The sequence below is a fragment of the Mobula birostris genome, chromosome 21, assembly GCF_030028105.1.
Source record: "Mobula birostris isolate sMobBir1 chromosome 21, sMobBir1.hap1, whole genome shotgun sequence".
NCBI classification, from domain to species: domain Eukaryota; kingdom Metazoa; phylum Chordata; class Chondrichthyes; order Myliobatiformes; family Myliobatidae; genus Mobula; species Mobula birostris.
In genome coordinates, this window is record NC_092390.1 from 27,411,542 (window position 1) to 27,432,081 (window position 20,540).

General features: G+C 38.8%; 1 protein-coding gene across 1 annotated transcript in view; it reads left to right on the forward strand.

The window, feature by feature from the left end:
* ccdc6b (coiled-coil domain containing 6b) overlaps positions 1-20,540 on the forward strand; it is a 75,838-nt gene that overhangs the window by 36,333 nt on the left and 18,965 nt on the right. The window contains exons 2-6 of the mRNA XM_072239213.1: positions 9,504-9,653; positions 11,421-11,549; positions 14,142-14,245; positions 14,855-15,015; positions 17,740-17,896. Coding sequence (XP_072095314.1) covers positions 9,504-9,653; positions 11,421-11,549; positions 14,142-14,245; positions 14,855-15,015; positions 17,740-17,896 — 701 coding nt within the window. The remainder of the gene's footprint in view (positions 1-9,503; positions 9,654-11,420; positions 11,550-14,141; positions 14,246-14,854; positions 15,016-17,739; positions 17,897-20,540) is intronic.

Below are 20,540 nucleotides of genomic sequence, written 5' to 3' on the forward strand. Positions count from 1 at the left end.
CCTGTGGCGCGTGGGTTTCAGATGCTCCAGTTTCCTCCAGCACTGCGAAGAGTGTAGATTTGTAGTTGAATTGGCCACTATAAATATTCTGTGTATGAGTGAATGGCAGACAACATAAGATGGTTGGCCTGGACTCTGGGCCAAGGGGCCTCTTTCTGTTCTATCTGACTATAACTCACTGCCGCCATGATTAACTGAGTTCTTACAAGAATATTTTCCAATCTGAGCCCCTTTTTTCTGGGTTCATATAGCGAGAGGTTCCAGTTAATTGTTCATCAGTTGAGTTTTTCCTTTTCAAATTTACATATTTTGAATTATTGAAACAAAGTTGTACAATTTTACCCACTGGTTTCTTGGATATCTCCAAGATCAAGAGGAATGGATGCATCTTTTTGTAAAATCAGTATTATTGATGCTCAGTTGCCTTCAGATAACATTCGTAATAACTTCCACTCTCTGGATATTAAATTTGCTCTGGTTGTTTCTCAATGTTCAAACAGCTGCTTGGCATGTGTACGTTTAGAAGTGAAAAGAGCTTGCATGTAGTCAGTATAAAATGATGCATTCAAGTTAACAGCTCAATTCTAGTGAATGTAATTAATATCATGAATAGTAGATTGAACCAATCAGTTTCACTGCATATTTCATATCGTGTATTTCCATATCCCTTTGTGAGCCACTTCAGATTTGTTATCTTGGATTTGATCTTTTCATTCATCCTTTTTGCTATCTTATTTGTCTTCCTATATTGCAGTGTTGTCTTCATTTGTTGTAAGCCCCAATTTGTTATCAAATACAAATTTTAATTCTATTCTCCCCCCCCCCCCCCCCCCTAGGATGAACAGTGGTAGTCTTGCCATAGAATCATTGTGGGATATTTTCAACTTTAGCTCGGAGAAAGTTCCTTTACCTCTTGCTCTCTATTTCCCATTTTACTGTGATATTTTACCACATTTGCTGCTTGGCTTCTTCTCTACTCTTTGATATGAATCGTTTTGCTCTTTATTAAGTGTAGTCATGGAATTGTTTCCTTTACCATCAATTTCTTCTCAGTTCTGGTAAAACAGGATCATAATAATCCTATTATGATTCCGCAAGTGTTACACTCCTGGATGTAGTTTAATTCATTATTTATACTTTTTAGACTGTCCAGACCATTTATTGTCAACACTTAACTGATGAGGACAAGTACTGGTCTCTGAAATCCTAGTTAATGAAGTAAGCTCACTATTGAAATTAAACCTTGGTAAATTAGATTTCCTAAAAGTCCATTGAAGGTATTTTTAAAAATCTATTTAGCTTTTAAGAATTCTTTTTTGTTATATAGAATTAAGTTAGAATCTGTCAACAAAGCCTTGGCTTCTAAAAAGAGGAAAGCTGCCTGGGACTTTGCTTTGAATTAATAATTGCTGCAATGTGAATTAATTGCTGAAGGTTTTCCTTTGACTTAATTTGTATACCAGAGAAAGCAATTCCCACCATTTCAAGTTTGTTAGCATCTTAATACAAGAAGTTAATATTTATTTCAGGAGGACTTGTTTCCATATCAAGGAATAATTATTTACATTTTAATTTCTCCTTTCCAATATTTTTATTAGTTTCTACATAGAAGTACAAAAAAGTATGTATATAAGGTCAAAAAAGATTTTTAAAAACTACCAATTACATTATATCTATTCATAATAACAATCTCATTACCCCGTATTCATGTAAGTTAATCAATAGTTATATTGAAATATACTAATTTATTACAAAAAAAGTCTACCAAGACCGAAGCTGTTTATTAAGGAGGGAAAAAAGTAAAATACTTTCTCATATAATAAAAATTAATAATAGCCAGCATCTGAATTTAAACAACGAATTGAAGGTTTTGAAAGTTTAGAAAATAATTCAGAAAAGGTCTCCACAATTTCTCCTATGTTAATGGGAGAGGCTAAGTTATGAGTACTTAGGCCTCTAAGGTAAGCTTAGTGATGGTCTCAGGGTTTGTAAAATAAATCTAGCCGATTAACTATGGGTGTGGTTGCCTTTGTTAATACAATATAACAAAGGCAAATTCATTTGGGAGAAGGATTCTGTTTTACAAAATAAACCTCAATATCCCATGTAAATGCCAGCAAATTTGGGGCTGAGCACAGGCATATTTAAATGTCCAAGAACTAACTTTTGCTGCCAGGCACTATGGCAAAACTGAAACATGTTGGTATTCCTGAGCATTCCCATTGTAGGATCTGTTTGTGGTTCCTTATACTAGGCTTATGATTCATGTTCTTATTTCTTGTGTGGAAATTTTGCAGTTGTGTGTGTGAAAGAAGGGTAGAGATAAAATCAGACTGTCCTTTTAATTGATCATATTATTGAATGACAGTGCTTCAGGTTATTTAAATTTTAATGTTAAAACTTGGTAATTTCTTAAATGTTTATCAATGTGACATGTGGTTGGGCACTTTCTTTAAAATGTAGCTTTGTTTAACCCTCTTGCAGCCTGGTAGCTTGCTCTCTTGTCAACATTTTGTTCAGTTTCAAGGGCAGGGTTTGATCTGGCTGACTCAAATAGATATGTTGTTTATCAGAGCCTTGCTGATTGAACCTACAAGGTTTAGTTTAGCGAGCTCCTACACCCTTTATTATTGAGTATCTTGCAAGTTTTAATGACAAGTTGGTATGAGCAAATGTTGAGCCAGTGGATATTATGGATACAAAATTCACAAAAAAAAGTACTGTGCATGGGGCAATGTTTTTCTTAGATCTTTGCACATTAAGTTTCTTGGGTTCCCCAGTGTTATCAAACATTAACGTTTGCAAAGGGTAATACTTTTATAGAGATAAAATTGAAGACCTATGTCATAAGAAAATATGGGCAATTTTGGCAGTATCTATTTGATCTCTTCCAACAGATAGGCATGGTAGTAACAAATACTGTATGTTGCTTTTCCTAAGCAAGTTAAACTATAGAAACAAGTGCCCAAAGCAAAAAACCTGTCCTTCCTCAATCAACATCTGCTTGGTCTGACCTTGTTGCAAGCCCAAGAAATGTTTCTTTGGGGTGAAGAAGTAGAGGCTGTTCAGGAAAAGCTGATTCAGTAGATCTCGCCTAACAGTGAAATGGCACAAAGAGGAAACCTCAGCTGTACCATACTGTTTATTGGGGAAAGTTCAGGTTTTATGCTGGTGAGAAATTCTGACCACTTGGGTGAGTGTATTTTACAATGACTGTGTTTCCAGTAGGTTACTTTTACAGCCGATTGTACTTGGTAATCCACCATCCAAATTCTGGATGAGTTAACAGAGTTCAGTGATCTACTTCAGCCTTGATTTTCACCACAGTGCTCTGGCTTTTGACACTGCATTGTTGACACAGTAGTGCTAGGAAGTTTGTGAATCCTTTAGAATTTTCTCTATTTCTACACAAATATGACCTAAAATGTGATCAGATCTTCACGCAAATCCCAGAGCTAGATAAAGAGAACCCAATTAAATCAATAACACAAAAACATTAATGCTTGTTCATTTATCTGTTGAGAATAATTATCTAATATTACATGTATTTGTTGGAAAAAATTTTATGAACCTTTGCTTTCAGTAACTGATGTGATCTCTGCTTGTACAGTGATAACTCCACCCAAACATTTCTGGTAACTGTTGATCAGTCCTACACATTGGCTTGGAGGAATTTTAGGCGAACTCCTTGCAAAACTGCTTCAACTCTGGGCTTCCTTGCATGAACTGCTTGCTTCAAGTCTTTCCACAACATTTCTATAGGATTAAGGTCAGGACTTTGACTCTGCCATTCCAAAACATGAATTTTCTTCTTTTTTAAACCATTCTGTTGAGTTACTCTTTCCTTTCTTATCATTGTCTTGTATTATCTGACTTCTATTAAGCTTCAGGTGGCAGACTGCTACCCTGACATTCTCCTGTAAAATGTCATGATACAATTTTGAATTAATTGTTCTCTCAATGATTGCAAGCTATGCAGGTCATGAGGCAGTAAAACGGCCCCAAACTATGATGCTCCTCTGCCAAGCTTCGCAGGTGGGATGAGGTTTTGGCGTTGATTGCAGTGCCCTTTTTCTTCCAAACGTAGCGGTGTGCATTTCTGCCAACTTTTATCTCTGTCCACAGAGTGTTGTCCCAGAAGCATTGTAGAACATCTAGGTAGTCTTTTGCAAACTTGAGACATACTTTTTTTTTCCAGAGAGCAGTGGTTTCCTCCATGGTGTCCTTCTATGAACACCATTCTTGTTCAGTGCTTTTCTTGTAGTGGACACATGAACAGACTTTAGCAAGTTTTAGAGATTTCTGCAGGTCTTTTGCTGTTAATCTTGTGTTCTTTTTCACCTTCTTCAGCATTGCACATTGTGCTGTTGGTGCCATCTTTGCAGGACATCAACTCCTAGGGAGAGTAGCAACAGTACTGAATTTCTGCCATTTGGAGTCAATTTCTCTTACTGTGGACTGATGAACACTCAGGTTTTTAGAAGTAGTTTAGTAACCTTTTCCAACTTCATGGATCTGTACAGTTCTTCTGAGATCATCTGAAAGTTGTTTTGATTGAGGTATGGTGCACATAGAGATCTTTCTTGAGAAGAGCAGGCACTGTAGTAACCTGACTTTGTTTCTTTTTTAAAGGCAGGGCAGCTCTACAACCTACACCTCTAAATAGCTTTTGTAGAAGGCATTACCCCAGAGGTTCACATCCTTTTTTGAACCTGGACTGTGATTGTTTAAATGGTGTACTCAGTAATGACGAGAAGTACAGTTGTTTGTTACTAGTTTAGGCAGATTGTGCGTGTCTATTATTATGATTTAGATGAAGATCAGACCACATTTTATGTGTAATTAATGCAGAAAACCTAATAACTGCAAAGGGTTCACAAAATTCCTTGCAACTGTAAATGCTACTTATAACTTGCAACGTTTAACTCACTCTCTTAAAGGAATGAGAGAGAAATTTAAGTTGTTTTTAAACTCCAGTAATTTCAACAAAAATTATGTAACTCAAAAACTTCCTAAAGGGACAAGGTGCACAAAGATTTAAGCAAAACATTGCCCATGTACAATACAATTTTTGTGAATTTTGTGTCCATAATATCCACTGCTTTGATTTTGCTCAAAGTAGTTTATCATTAACTCGCCTCTCAAATACTCAATAACCTGAAGAATGAAAATCTGAGTTACAATGTGGTAGGTTTGTTTTTCCAAGCTAGGTGTATTCTGCAGAATATGGATTTTTTTGGTACAGTAAATATTGCTACCAATTAGATCATGCTTCTTGTTGTGCTTGGCTTGTCACGTTTTGTGAAACTGAATTTAAAACAGTATGTACACCTGCCCATTTACCTGTGGATCTGTTGGGGTCATCTATTGTATCCTTCGCTCCCAATGTGACCTCCTTGACATCGGTGAAACCCAACATAAATTTGGGGACCACCTTGTTGAGCACCTCTGCTCTATTTTCCAAAAGTGGAATATCCCAGTGGCCAACCATTTAAATTCTATCCCCACTCCCGTTCTGACATCTCAGTCCGTGTTCTCCTCTCTTGCAATGACGAGGCCACTGTCAGAGTTTAGGAACAACACCTCATACTCCATCTGGGTAGCCTCCAACCTAATGGTATGAAGATAGATTTCTCCTGGTTTAAAAAAATAAAAATCCCCTTTACCTTTCCCACCCACATGGCTTCACTTGTCATCTTCTATCTAGTCGGTCTTCCTCTTCACCTTCCTTTCCAGTCTAGAACAAGGGCGTCAGTCTGAAACATTGACTGTTTATTTACTTCCATAGATGCTACCTGACCTGTTGAGTTCATCCAACATTTTGCATGTGTTCCTCTTATTTAAAAAAAACACTTTTGATTCCTCAAAATGAGTTTAACTATTGCTGTCTTTGTTATACCTGGAATTGAAACTGTGCTAAGAGATTAAAGAATATTAATTTATAGGTTGGGACCTGTGCAATAATCCAGCACTGTCTCTCTTTGGAACTTGATTTTCATTGAAAAGCTTAAGACAGCAACAATATTTGTCTTAACCAGGCAGGCTGATATCTTTACTTGTATATTAGTTTAAAGTTTAAGTCCCATTCCGAAAGTCCTCTCTTTCAGGACTAGCTCCCTTCACTCCAAAAGACCTGTCGCTAGCTCTGTTAATGACAAAGTGCAACTTGACCACATAGATTCAGGATATTCTATCTCACTAGGTGTTTTGGGGCAATGCATTGATCAAATATTTGTAGTAGAATAACAGTGTTTTCAAACTGTACCCGATGGATGATGGTTTTGCAAATTAGTGTTTTATCGTTTAGTGGACTGGTTACAAAGTAAATGGAACTTGTACTGCATGCAAATTAGACTGCTGTAAATACAGCATGTTAAAATTGCCTGGTTTGTGGACAAATTTAAATGAAAAGTTTCAGATTTAAAGATTTTATTGCCCTAAATATTTGTACTGCGTGTACTAGTAATTTGTACATGTGCTTATGCATTTAACATTGCGACTGTAACAAGAGCTAGAGAATTGATTTAAAACTTATCATAGTGTGCTGTAGTTTCTTTCTGTCCTTCAAATAATTGCAGCAATTATAGTTCACTGAACCAAGGGTATGCTGATCCATCAGTTATTTGGGCCTTTTAGTACACCTCCAGTAATAATATTGGGTTTCCCTTAATGTGTGCACAATTTATTTTTGAATTGCTGCACTCATTTCAGTGAACCTTAAAATGAATTTCGGTAATTGACGTTTATTTTTCAAGTTGATATTCACAGCTCAATGGAGCTTTCTGAAATAAGGAAAGATATTTCGAGTTGTCGTTATACAGCATGGAAGCAGGCTCTTTGGCCCGACTGATATGCTTCCCAAGGTCTCCAGGTTAGCAGTTGGTCCATACACTTTCCTCCTATACATGAACCTATCCAAATTTTTTTAGTGTTATAATTTTGCCCACTTTTATTACTTCCTCTGGCATTTAGTTCTATATATCCACTACCCTCTGTGGAAGAATTTGCCCCTCAGACACCATTTAAATCTTCCCCTCTCCCCTTAAACCTTTGCCCTCCAGTTTGAGACTCCCCTACCCTGTCGAAGAGACTGACCTTTTCTGTGCCACTTCATAAAGCACCATTTCGTAAAGCTCCAAGGTAATTTTCTTAGCATCCTCTTCAAGGAAAACAGTCCCGCTGATTTAGCTTCTGCAAATAACCCAAACCCTCCAGTCCCAGCCATATCCTTGTAAATCTTTTCTGCACCCTCTCTAGCTTAATCACATGATGAAGGATGAAGGTCGGAAGTGAACAGAATACTCCAGGCAAAATCTGATCCAGCTGTAAAATAACCCAACTCGTGTAGTCATTGCCCTGTTTGAAGGCAAGTGTACCAAATACACTGTCTTCACCATTTTGCCTGCCTCTAGTTTCAGGGAACTATGCACTTGTAACACTTAGTCTACAACACTCCCCAAGGGCCCTGTCATCCACTGTGTATATTTTGCCCTGGTTTAACTTCCAAACTACGTCACTTGACATTTATGGAATTTAGATCCTTTGCCATTCTTTACCCACTTTCTAAGTTGATCTAGATCCTGTTACAAGTTTAGACAACTTTTTTCACTGCACCACACCAAATCTGGTGTCACACACTAAACAAATTCTCTTCCAAATTAATATGAGAAAGAACAGGGAACCCTTTAAATTAGAAACGTCTCTTTTCATTTAAGTTGTCCAAAAATCAAGCAATTTTAACATAGTGTTTACAGCAATCTGTCTTACATTGGGAATAAGAATTCCATTTCTTAGTGGGTTTCCATCCCTGCGACACTGCTTCCTTCACTCAGACTCCTTCCACTAAGCCAGTTTTGGTATCCAGTTGGCTAGCTCACTCTGGATCCCACGTGATCTCGCCTTCTAGACCACTCTACCGTGCAGGACTATCAAAAGACTTGCTGAAGTTTGCATTTTTAATATTTTTGAATAAAGCTCAAACCTCATTTTGGCACTGAAACGGGTGGTCTAACTCCATAAAATCTGACTATCTATTCAAGATCGAGTTGTGACCATACTTCATTAGCTGTGCAAAGTTTTGAGTTTGTATAAATTTCCTGAAATACATAATTATTCAAAAGAAAATGAGATATATGGCTTTATTTCAGATTCAACTTTATTGTGACTGATGTGTCATGAGATTTGTTGTCCCGACGCAGGAGTACAGTACAATACATTATATATTAATGCATAAATTACTGTTGGCTGCGGTAGGAAATCTAGAGCAAAAAGAGAGCAAACTAGTGAGGTAATGCTCATGGACTATTCTGAAATCTGTTGGCAGAAAGAATGAAGCTGCTGCTAAAACATAGTGTGACTTAAGGCTGCTGTACCTCCCTGATGTTAGTAATGAGAAGGGGGCGTGTCCCTGGGTGATGAGATTTTTGAGGTACTGCCTTTTGAAGAGCCCTAGATGTTGTTGAGGCTGGTGCCCACGATGGAGCTGGCTGACTCTACATCTTTTTGCAACCTTTTTCAATCCCGTGCATCGGAGCCTCCATACCAGGCAGTGGTGCAACTGGTCTGAATGTTCTTGGTGCATCTGTAGAAGTTTGCCCAAGTCTTTGGTGACAGTCCACATCTCCTCAAACTCCTAATGAAGTATATCCACTGGCATGCTGTCATCATGATTATGTCAATATAGTGGGCCTAAGATGTGTCTGTTTAAAGTACATATTAAAATGGGAATGATTATTACAATATCAATGGATATAAGATATAGGAAGAGAATTGGACCATTTAGCCCATTGAGTCTGCTCCACCATTTCATTATGGCAGATCTAATTTTCCTCTCAGCCCCAATCTCCTGCCTTCTCCCCGTATCCCTTCATGCCCTAAACAATCAAGAATCTGTCAACCTCTTCCTTAAACGTACATAAAGACTTGGCCTCCCGCAGCTGCCTGTGGCAAAGAAATCCAGATTGCCACCCTCTGGCTAAGGAAATTCCTCCTCATCTCCGTTCTAAAAGGACGCCCCTCTGTTCTGAGGCTGTGTCCTCTGGTCTCAGACTCTTCCCACCAATGGAAACATACGCTCCACATCCACTCTTTCAAGGCCTTTCACTATTCGATAGGTTTCTCCTGAGCTGAGGATGATGTGACTTGTACAGTTTAGTTTTAATTTTATGTCCTTGCATTAGATTGAGTAGGCATTATGACAAGGAATAAGGCACAAGCTTTGTGTGCACTCCTCCATCTTCACTGAAGTAAAATAATATTAACAGAACAAACCCAGTTCCACAAGCACAACATGGCCAATCCAGAAAACTGTGCAATGCAAATAGGGCTACATCTAACACAAGGAATTGAAAATTCTTTTCTAGAAGATAGTGTCAGGAAAATTAGCTCAGTGTCTAATCAAAATACATCAATAGCAGCTCATTACGATTGACTGCAAAATGCTGTTTAACCACAATGCCAAATCTCTCACCTCAAATTGTTATTGTGTTTTTTTTTATCCTCAGCAAGCAAGGGCTGAACAAGAGGAAGAATTTATCAGTAACACCTTGTTTAAGAAGATTCAAGCTTTACAAAAAGAAAAAGAAACACTGGCTGTAAATTATGAGAAAGAAGAAGAATTTCTAACAAATGAACTCTCCCGCAAGCTGATGCAGGTAGGCTTCTCAAGTGTTTAATTTGTTATGCTTTGCAGCAAATTACCCCTAGAAATCAAGTAATTTTGAAAGAGGGTCGTATGAATAATTATGCACTTCAAAAGGGAGTGGTAATCAGAACCCTCAATACTAGATAAACATTTCAAATTTGAATATTACTTTTTCCCTTAAGCTTTGTCATGTCAGTATACATGTGATAACTTGAGCACAATTCATTATGGTTCTTTTAAATTAAATCCTCCTAGAGTCATGTAATTGCTCATCTTTGTAGAATTACCCGTGTTCTTTGAGAGAATTTTATTGTAAACTTATGTTTAACATCCACATTATTTACTGGAAAAAGCAGATTTTTAAATATTCTTTATTTTCTCTCAGATGAGCTTGGCCTGTCTGAAATTATCCAAGAACATGTTCCGTGCTGCTTTTATTTATTTATGTGTGTGTTTATTTATTTATACTTAGAGAAACAGCATAGTAGCAGGCCCTTCCAGTCCAACAAAATCGTGTTGACCAATTACACGCATGTGACCAGTTAACCTACTAACTCACATATGTTTGGAATGTGGGAAGCAACTGGAGCACCTGGAGGAAACCCACATCAAATCAAAATCAATTCAATTCTCATAGTCATTCAACCTTGCATGGATACAGCCTGGCAACGCATACAAAATGCTGGAGGAGCTCAGCAGGCCAGGCAGCATCTATGGGGGGAAAAAATTACAGTCAACGTTTAGGGTGGAGACCCTTCAGCAGGTACTCCTTTCCAGAGATGCTGCCTGGCTTGCCGAGTTACTCCAACATTTTTTGGGTGTTGCTTGGATTTCATGCATCTGCATATTTTCTTCTTGTTTGTGAATGGATACAGTCGAACGAGATAGTGTTCCCCTGGGGCCAAGGTGCAAAATATACACAGCACATTCAAAATAGTGAGAAAACACATATATAGTACAAGAGCCTGAGCAACATGTCCTGCAAATTGATGGTACAGTTCCCACTGATCCAATCTGTCATTCCACATGGCAATGGGGAGATGTTATAAACTCCTTGTAGGCAATGGCGTGAATTGCACCCAGTCCTCTTAGTGCTATAATAGCGTTACGCTAACCATTACACTACTGTGGCACCTTTATTGCAGTTGTGTAATTATTAATTGGACATGTAGATCACATGGAACTGTGTAACAGAAGCTTCCAAATATGTTGAATTAATTTAGTCTTTAGTGCCATAGTTTTTGCTAAATTTCAAAACGTTGCTCTTTCCCTTCCAATGAATATACCACCTGGCTATTGAAATGCATTGAAACCTAATTGTAGCTAGATTTTGGGGAAATGAAAGCAATTGAATGGACAGTTTGACACTTGATCTGCACATGGCAAAGTGAATGTTGGTGGGTTTGCCTTGCATCAACTTGAGCATAATACCAAAAGTGACATTCAGATGGATTGAAGCTTTGTTGCTTTATTTTAGTGAAGTAGCATGTTCACCAGTAAATTATTGAATTTTAATGAATTTGTGATTTGTCTCAGTATTTTGCTCATTAGGGATGCATAGCAGAAATGGCCAAATTAGTAAACCTCCATCCTTTTTTATTGACATTAAAATTTCAGCCTCCTGGTGTTGCTCTTAAGTGGATAGAACACTGTACACATTAATTTGTGTTTAGACTTGGCTTGCAAAGTATTTGTAGTGGCTGTTCAGGTTTGTATAATTGCCTTGATACATTCCACCATTATTCCCTTTTTGCTTGCTATTGCTTTTCCTCTTCAGTTGCAGCATGAAAAAGCTGAACTGGAACAGACTCTGGAGCAGGAGCAGGAGTTTCAAGTAAATAAACTAATGAAAAAGATAAAGAAATTGGAAAATGATACTCTTTCTAAACAATTTACACTTGAACAGGTATGCATATTTTAAACCAGTACAAAATATTTCAGTTTAAGCTTGATTCTCCATAATTTTGTTCCTGGATTCTTTCTTTAAAATAAAGAATATGATTTTCATTTATTTTATAATGCAGTAATTGTGCTGAATTTTATCATATTACCCATGTAGATGTTTAGGGAAAGGGCTGTGGATCTTAATACACCCACTCTGCCCCAAAAAAGAGACAAATTAAGCCATTTTTCTTTGTATCTGTTCCCCACGGAATTGGCTGAAAAGCTTTTGGATCTCCAAGCTATCTCCCTTTCAGTCCTCTGGTGTCTCTCTCATTTCCTTCAGAATGGACTAGAGATTCTCAATGCCACTGCAAATGCTCCTCCATTAGGAGTGGCCATGGGCCAGGGATTCCCACAAATACGTATATGGTGATGTTGCACTTTCTGAGGGAGACTTTAAGAACATCTCGCAACTGTTTCCACTGTCCATCTGATAACTTCCTATGATGGAGCTAGGAATAGATTAGAAATGTGAACATGTGAATGATGGGGCATGCCCTTTATATCTGATAATGTAATGGGTGCATTAATGCTGAGATGTTGGCCTGAGGGAAGACTATTTTGGTTTGCTTATCCTGTTTGTAGATGTGAAAGATTTTGAAAGGACAGCATTGGTAATGTTTTTACAGTGCACTGTAGTACCTTTTTAGATAGTTAATAATTTAGTTCTGTATGGAAGAACAAGGATTACTGCTGCCCGGCATACTATGTGCTTTTCACTTGATTTGAGGTGTTGATCTTCAAACAATTTCTGTTTCATTAGATAGCCAAAGGCTGTACTTACACATTGAAGTTAATAGCAAATTTCATCAATAGCTTTGCCCAGAGGTAAATTTAGTGAAAGTAATCCATATTTTTTCAGATTTTTATCATACAGTTTTCTGTCAGTCGTACTTTACAACCGAGACAGGATAGTAGAGGATTTTAAAGTACAAGGCATGTTCTCTTATATCCTTTGGAGAATAACTTGGCTGTGGTTTGTAGTTCTGCCTGCAAGTATGGCTATGTACAGAAGCCATCTGCGTACCAAAGTCAGGGTGACTTTATTTCTGGATTGAAGGTGGCAGCAGTTGAACAGTTTCTCACTTATCCAGTAGATTAACTCTACTCTAGCAGGAAGTTTATTATAGCTGAGGTGCAGCATTGCAAGAAAACAACTTGAGAGGAATGTTGAGGTGATCTAATTGTGCTTGATTTCAATCTGCATTGAAATTGGATTTGTTTGGGATTTGGTTCTGATTACATTTCAAAATCAACATGTCTGAAGTTAAATGGGCAGTAATTTATGTGCAGACAAATTCAGAATTCAATTGTCCAGTCTCTTTGATGGAGTGAAAGGCTATGGAGAGTTCTTGAGGGTAATCCCCGCTTTTTGTGTAATTGAAGAGATGGTGAAGATCATGGCCATTATCAGGGTTCCCAAGCAATACTTCAGGGGAGTGTCATGTGACTTTTTCCTTTAAAACATCACTTCTGTTCTCGTCTCACAGCAGATGGGCTGGTGAGCATTTGGCCCATCAAGCCAGCCTGTAGTTTGACACTCAGACAATAAAGTCATCTACCATGCGTCAGTGCCTGAACACGGCCTTATCTTGCATCCTGGTGAGGCAGAGTTTTGGTAATTACAAGACTTTGCTCTATCCCCTTTTTCAGGAAGAGTTAGCTTTCCATACTCTTTCTTGCCAGAGAATTGTTTTATAAACCTGGCTTTGAGGTCATTTGGGCAGATCAGTTTGTCTCCCTCTGGGATGTGGGCCAACATATTTTTCCCCAAGGTTGCAGTGGAAGGTGTGCTTGGCCACATTCATTGCTTCCAGCTTTAGGTAATTTAGGCTGATGCTTGTGTGCAGAATGACTGAGAACTGGAATGGAGATAGCTTCAGATGTCATGATTATGGTAAGCTTGATTGGAAATGGTAAGGGCTGCCAATAAACACCAATTATGGTGTTGAAAATCCATATACTTGTTACATTGGATGCACAACTGAAATGGTAGTGTGGTGGAGGAGGAAACATCGGCTTCTTATCACCTTGTTTTTCTGTCTGCTTTTAAATTTCTATCTTGAGGGGAAGCCTTTATGTGAAATTCTACCCCCCCCCCCACCCCGCCAAAGAAATAGAATCATAATTGTGAAGCACAAAATGCTGGAGGAACTTAGCAGGTCAGACAGTGTTTATGCAAGAGAATAAGCAGCTGAGGCCCTTCATCAAAACTGGAAAGGAAAGGGAAAGAAGCCAGAATAAGATTGGATGAAGAGCTGGTAATGATAGGTCAAATCAGCTGAGAGGGGAGTTGAGTAGGTGGGGAGAGTGAAGTGAGAAGCTAAGAGACGATGTGGAAAAGGTAAAGGCTTGAAGAAGGAATCTGATTGAGGAGAGTAGATTGTACTTGTAGATCCTGTGTGTCTCCATTCCTATAGAGTGATGAAGTCTAAAAAGCAACGAGTATGAGTAATGTTCACTGCCTTTGCAATCAAATGTCAGAAGGTGCTTGCTTATTCAGCTAATAGATTTGCTGTTCATTTAGCAAATAAGCACTTCACCTCCTTTGCAGCTGCGTCGTGAGAAAATTGACCTTGAAAATACCTTGGAACAAGAACAAGAAGCATTAGTAAATAGGCTGTGGAAACGCATGGATAAACTGGAAGCTGAGAAACGGTAAGTTCATGACTCTCTGCTTTGCTCTAATATTTCGTCAAAAACCATAGGCAAAAACACAGGTTAGGTGTAGGATTCTTTAGATTGGAACAGAGGGAATTACTATAGTGAATTTGCTTAATCTGTCAAAATAACTAATCTCTTTGAAGAACGGAAGGGAAGTCGTTTCTATACCTTCCATATAAAAAGAAAACCATTGCTCCTTGTAGATGTACTCAGTGGTTGGGAGGACTTTACCTGTGATGACTAGGCTGTATCCTGTACATTTTAGTCTTCTGTTCAAGGACATTGGTGTTTTCATCCCAGGCTGTGAGGCATCAGTATTCTGACTCATTGCATCACAGCCTGGTATGGGAATGCCAGTGGCCTTAATGGATGAAAGAAAAATGGAGGGCTATGTGGAAGGGAAGGGTTAGATTGATCTTGGAGCAGGTTAAAGGACCTATAGCATAGTGGGCTGAAGGACCTGTACAGTGCTGTACTTACTCAATATTCTGTGACTTGATTTAGCTTGATTTTCTGCATCTTTGTTCAATAAAGATTATTTTATGCATCTTGTTTTGGTTGAAATATACTTATTTGTGGCTAACTTAAGTCTTTATGATCTAGAATTCTGCAGGAAAAATTAGACCAGCCTGTGTCAGCCCCACCTTCACCAAGGGATATTTCCATGGAAATAGACTCGCCAGAAAACATGATGCGGCATATCAGGTTTTTGAAGAACGAGGTGGAGAGGCTAAAAAAGCAACTCCGAGCAGCCCAATTACAGCGTAAGTTCCCTATGTCAGAGGTGTAAATTATTTTTAACCCCCTCATTTTCTGTGCAGTTAATTGAGTTAGAATCAGTTTGGTCATCGAATGTTTCTTTTTGATCATCTCTTGCTGCTTTAGAAATAATGTATGTGTTTTTCAGTATGGAAGGTGTATGGGATTAGGTATTGTCCTTGCCCTAGCTCATGAAGAGCAATATCTAATCTTGTGTATATTCTACATGTATGGATTATAGTTTCTGAATGAGTGCCCAAGGTGGCTTGAACCCTTTTGGATCAAACTTAACCTAAGTGTAACATCAGGATACTGCAAGTTACTTTGTCACTTGATTCATTAAAAGCACATCAGCATGTTTGAGATTTCTACCACTACAGAAGGACCAATGATTTTGTGGTATGGAAAGTATTTTTCAGAATTTATGATCTAGCTACAACCCACCACCACCATCTGCCTTCTAGGCTGAAATATTCATTAACAGTAGCGGATCAAGCAGTACTCTGCTTACCAGTAATTGTCAACCAGAGTAATAACCGCTTATCCCAACTCTGCCTTCTATTGGTTAACCAATCCTTTATCCATGTTATTAATCTGCAGCTACGGCTGGTGCCATGGTAGTATAGCAGTTAGTGTGATGCTCTTACAACTTGGGGCATTGGGGTTCAATCCTAGCACCCTCCGTAAGGAATATCTGTACGTCCTTCCCGTGGAATGTGTGGGTTTTCTCCGGGTCCTCAGTTTCCTCCCACAGTCCAAAGACATGCCGGCTAGGTTAATTGGTCATTGTAAATTGTCCCGTGATTAGATTAGGATTAAATCGGGGTCGTCAAGGGTTGCTGGGTGGTGTGGCTCAAAGGTCTTGAAGGGTATATTCTGCATAAACCTTATTGATAAGGCTTTTATGTGGCAACTCACCGGATGTCTTCTGGAAATCCAAATTTCCTGCATCCACTTGTTCCCCTCTATCTACTGGGCTTGGTCCATCCTCAGAGAACTTCTGTAAGTTTGTCAAACAGGATCTGTGTTATCGTCGCTTTGCTATTGCTTTCTCAGTATCTTTACAAGATGGGTGAACCCAGCCATTATCAAAACTCTTCAGAGATTTTCTGTCTGGAGTCAGTGGTCAAATCACCAGGACTTGTGATAAGCACTATATGCTCATACACCCATCCACCACCCGCACCCATGGTTTCATGTGACCCTGATCAGGGGGGCTAAGCAGGTGCTATACCTTGTCCAGGGTTGACCTGCAGGCTAGCGGAGGGAAGAAGTGCCTTCCACCTCCTTTGGTAGAGATGTATCTCCGTCCTGCCACCCAATGCATACTAGTAAAACAGCATCTCATAATGTCTGAGTAGTCAACAACCCAATGGAACTTTCCAATTTTAAGGTAGCCTATGTAACTCATCAAGGACCATGATGGAATTATCCTTAACAGCTTGCAGCCCTTACCTGCCAAAGTCAATGGATGAATCTATAAATTCTACCATCTTCAATATGATTCCAGCACATCACACAAACCAATCTTCCATCTTTGGACTCACTTTACACCGCACGCTGTCGGAGCAGTGCTGCCAGGATAATCAAGGACATGACCCAGCCAGCCAACACACTTTTCGTCCCTCTTCCCTCCAGGAGAAGGCTCAGGAGCTTGAAGACTCGTACGGCCAGATTTGGGAACTGCTCCTTTCCAACTGCGATAAGACTGCTGAACGGATCCTGACCCGGATCTGGACCATGCCCCCCAAATATCTGGACCTGCCTCTAGCTTTTTTTGCACTACCTTACCTTCCATTTTCAATTTTCTGTTTATGATTTATAATTTAAATTTTTAATATTTACTATTGATTTGTACTCCAGGGAGCACGAAGAGCAGAATCAAATATCACTCTGATGATTGTACGCTTCAGTATCAATTGCTTGGCGACTATAAAGTATAAAGTATTCACCATAAGCCACACCACCTCCTCCCTTTTTACATAAGAAATAGGAGCAGGAGTAGGCCATCTGGCCTACTGAGCCTGTTCCGCCATTTTCTCTTTCCATGAATGCTGGCTGACAAACTGAGTATTTCTTTTATTAACTTGCAGGTTTTCTGCTGCTGCAGTGTTTTGTATCACAATTTTAGCAGCTTTTTTTTTTGTTCTGCCACCTTCTATTTCCATCTCTTTCAAACAGATCACTTACATTTAAGAACTCATCAGGATCCTGTCCCAGCCAGCATTGCTACCAAAGTAATTCTGTTTGATTTTCCCTTCCTCTTCACCCTATGAACATATCCCCTTTACAAAATTTAAGTGTTTGATTGCTGTCATCTTCTGACAAAAGCTCTTGATTGAAACAGTAAATCTGTTTTTCTTCTATGGATGTTGCATGAAAGCTGAATATTTCCAGCATTTTCTTATTTCTTTTAGTCTTGACTCAGTTCTGCTTCAATTAACTTCTGAATCCTTATCAACCTTATTGATTATCATTGGGTATGTCTCACAGTTTACTTTGCCAGCATCTTTGCCAAAGTTCTGAAAGCTTCAACTAGTTTGTAAAATGTTTGCTTTTGACCTCAAATATTCTTTTGCATTTAGATCTTCACTTAATTTTGTCACTGCACATGTTGATGCTTTCATCTTTCATTCCCAAAACTAGTAAATTTTGATTTCCATCTGCACATTTTGTTTCTAAGTTTTCAAGGCTCCCATTAATATATTACTCATTTCAAAAATTAACAGATACAGAGAAAATGGCACAGTATTTAGAAGAGGAGCGTCACATGAGGGAAGAGAATCTGAGGCTCCAACGTAAACTACAAAGGGAAATGGAAAGGAGAGAAGCACTCTGCAGACAGCTGTCTGAAAGCGAGTCCAGCTTGGAAATGGATGATGAAAGGTTTGTGAACTGGAAGTTATCTCTAAGTGTTTATTTATTTCACTTGAGTAAACGCAGAGAAGACAGTCACTTAATTGTTTTAAGTCTTGATTTTTTGGAGACAGTGGCGGGGGGGGGAAGGAAAATCATAATGTTTTCATTCTGTGCAATTGTGGATTAATATTTGAATGAAAAGGAGTTGTGACTTTTTAATGGAATGTAAACCTAGAAAGTGAAGTTGCTAAATATACAGCTGGCTATATAAATTTTGTTGTCTCTTGTGCTTAATTATATGCATTTATTTTTGTATCTGGTCTTCCATTTAGGAGCTTTGGCTGCTGAAAATAATCCACTTCTGTCTGTTCTGTGATCCGATGAATAATACTTAGCTTAGAGCTTCCTTTTTGATATATTTTGAAATAATTAATTTGTCTGTTGCTTTTTTTTTACAAATAATGTTTGTGAACCCATTTATTATAATAAAAGAAGATAATACCAAGCGATCAGTGGATTGAGCCTCTTGTTCCACTGATCTTTTCCTTGGCTGCCAAAAAGAGGAAATAATGCATCCGGACTGAAACAATCATCTAAATTGTGTCTTTATACTTAAAAATTCCTTTGCAAAATTCCCAAACTACAACTTTTTACATAAAAGATACTTGAATGTTCACTTTCCCTCAACTACTTAATGTTATTATCATCCCTCAGTTGAGAAATAGTAAACAATCCTCTGCTGTTCCATGCTTCAGTTTTGCTTGATCAGAATCTTGAGAGTCTCCATTGATGAGCTCAGTAGGTGTATTTTTGCTGTTAGGGCAGTACTTCAAATAGACTACTTTAGACTATAAGACGTAGGGGCAGAACTGGGCTATTTGATCCATTGAGTCTACTCTACCTCTTCATTATGGCTGATTCATTTCCTCCTCAACACCATTTTCCTGCTTCTACTCATAACCTTTCGTGCCCTGACTGATTGAGAACCTATCAACTTCTGCCTTAAGTGCACCCAGTGACTTGGCCTCCAGAGCCACCTGTGGCAACAAGTTCCATAGATTCGCCCTCTGGCTGAAAAAATTCCTTCTCATCTGTTCCAAGTGGACGTCCTTCTATTTTGAGGATGTGCCCTCTGGTCCTGCACTCCCCCACTGAAGGAAACATCCTCTTCACAGCCACTGTTCAAGGCCTTGCAACATTTGATAGGTTTCAATGAGATTCCACTCCCCCCATTCTTCTAAATTCCAGCAAATACAGGCCAAGAACCTTCAATCGCTGTTCATATGATCTTATCATTCCAGTGAACATCCTCTCACCCAATTTTAATGTCAGCGAATTCTTTAATGAGCCCAAAACTGCTCACGATACTCCAAGAGGGGCCTCACCTGTGCCTTATACAGCGTCAGCATTACATCCTTGCTTTTATGTTCTAGCCCTCTTGAAAGAAATGCTAACCTTGCATTCACTTTCTTCACCACTGATTCAGTCTACAAATTAACCTTTAGGGAATGCTGCGCAAGAACTCCCAAATCCCTTTGCACCTCAGATTTTTAAATTTTCTTCCTGTTTAGAAAAGTTTATCCTTCTATCAAAGTGCATGACATACTCTTCCCGACCATGTATTCTGTCTGCTACTCCTTTGCCCCATTCTCCCACTATAAGTCCTTCTGCAGCCTTTCTGCTTCCTCAACACTACCTGCCTCTCCACCTGTCTTGTATTGTCCACAGACTTGACCACAAAGCCTAAATTACATCATCAAAGTCGCTGCCATTCAACGTGAAAAGAATCGGTCCCAACACAGACCCCTGTGGGACACCACTAGTCACTGACAGCCAATCAGAAAAGGCTCTCTTTATTCCCAGTCTTTGCCTCCTGCCAATCAGTCAATACTCTATCCAACTGGTTTGACAAATCAAGCTGATCTGTTAGGCAACATTTTTCAGTAAGGAAACCATGCTGACATTGGCTTGTTTTGTTATGTGCCTCCAATTACCCCGAAACCACATCCCTAACAATTGACTCCAACCTCTTCCCAACCGCTGAGGTCAGACCAACAATTTCCTTTCTTCTGCCTCCCTCCCTTCTTGAAGATTGGAGTGACATTTACCATTTTCCAGTCCTCTGGAACCATGCCAGAATCAATTGATTCTTGAAAGGTATTACTAATGCCCCCACAATTTCATTAGCTACCCCTTAGAACCCTGAGGTGTCATCCGCTAGATCCAGGTGACTTGTGTACTTTCAAACCTAGTTTTCCCAAGCATCTTAACCCTAGTAATAGCAACTGTTTTCACGTCTGCCCCTTGACACTCTTGAGCTTCTAGCATATTGCTAGTGTCTTCCACAGTGAAGCCTGATGCAAAATACTTATTCAGTTTGTCTGCTATTTCCTTATCCTCTGTTACTATCTCTCCAACATTATTTTCTAGCCAACCAATATCTATTCTCGACTCTTTTACTCTTATATCTGAAAAAAACTTCCGGGATTAATTTTGATATTATTGGCTAGCTTACCTTCATATTTCATCTTTTCCCCACTTAAGTTTTTTTAGTTGCCTTCTATTGGTTTTTAAGAATTTCCCAATCCTCTGATTTCCACTAATTTTTGTTCTATTATATGGCCTCTTTTGCTTTTATGTTGTCTTTGACTTCCCTTGTCAGCCACAGTTG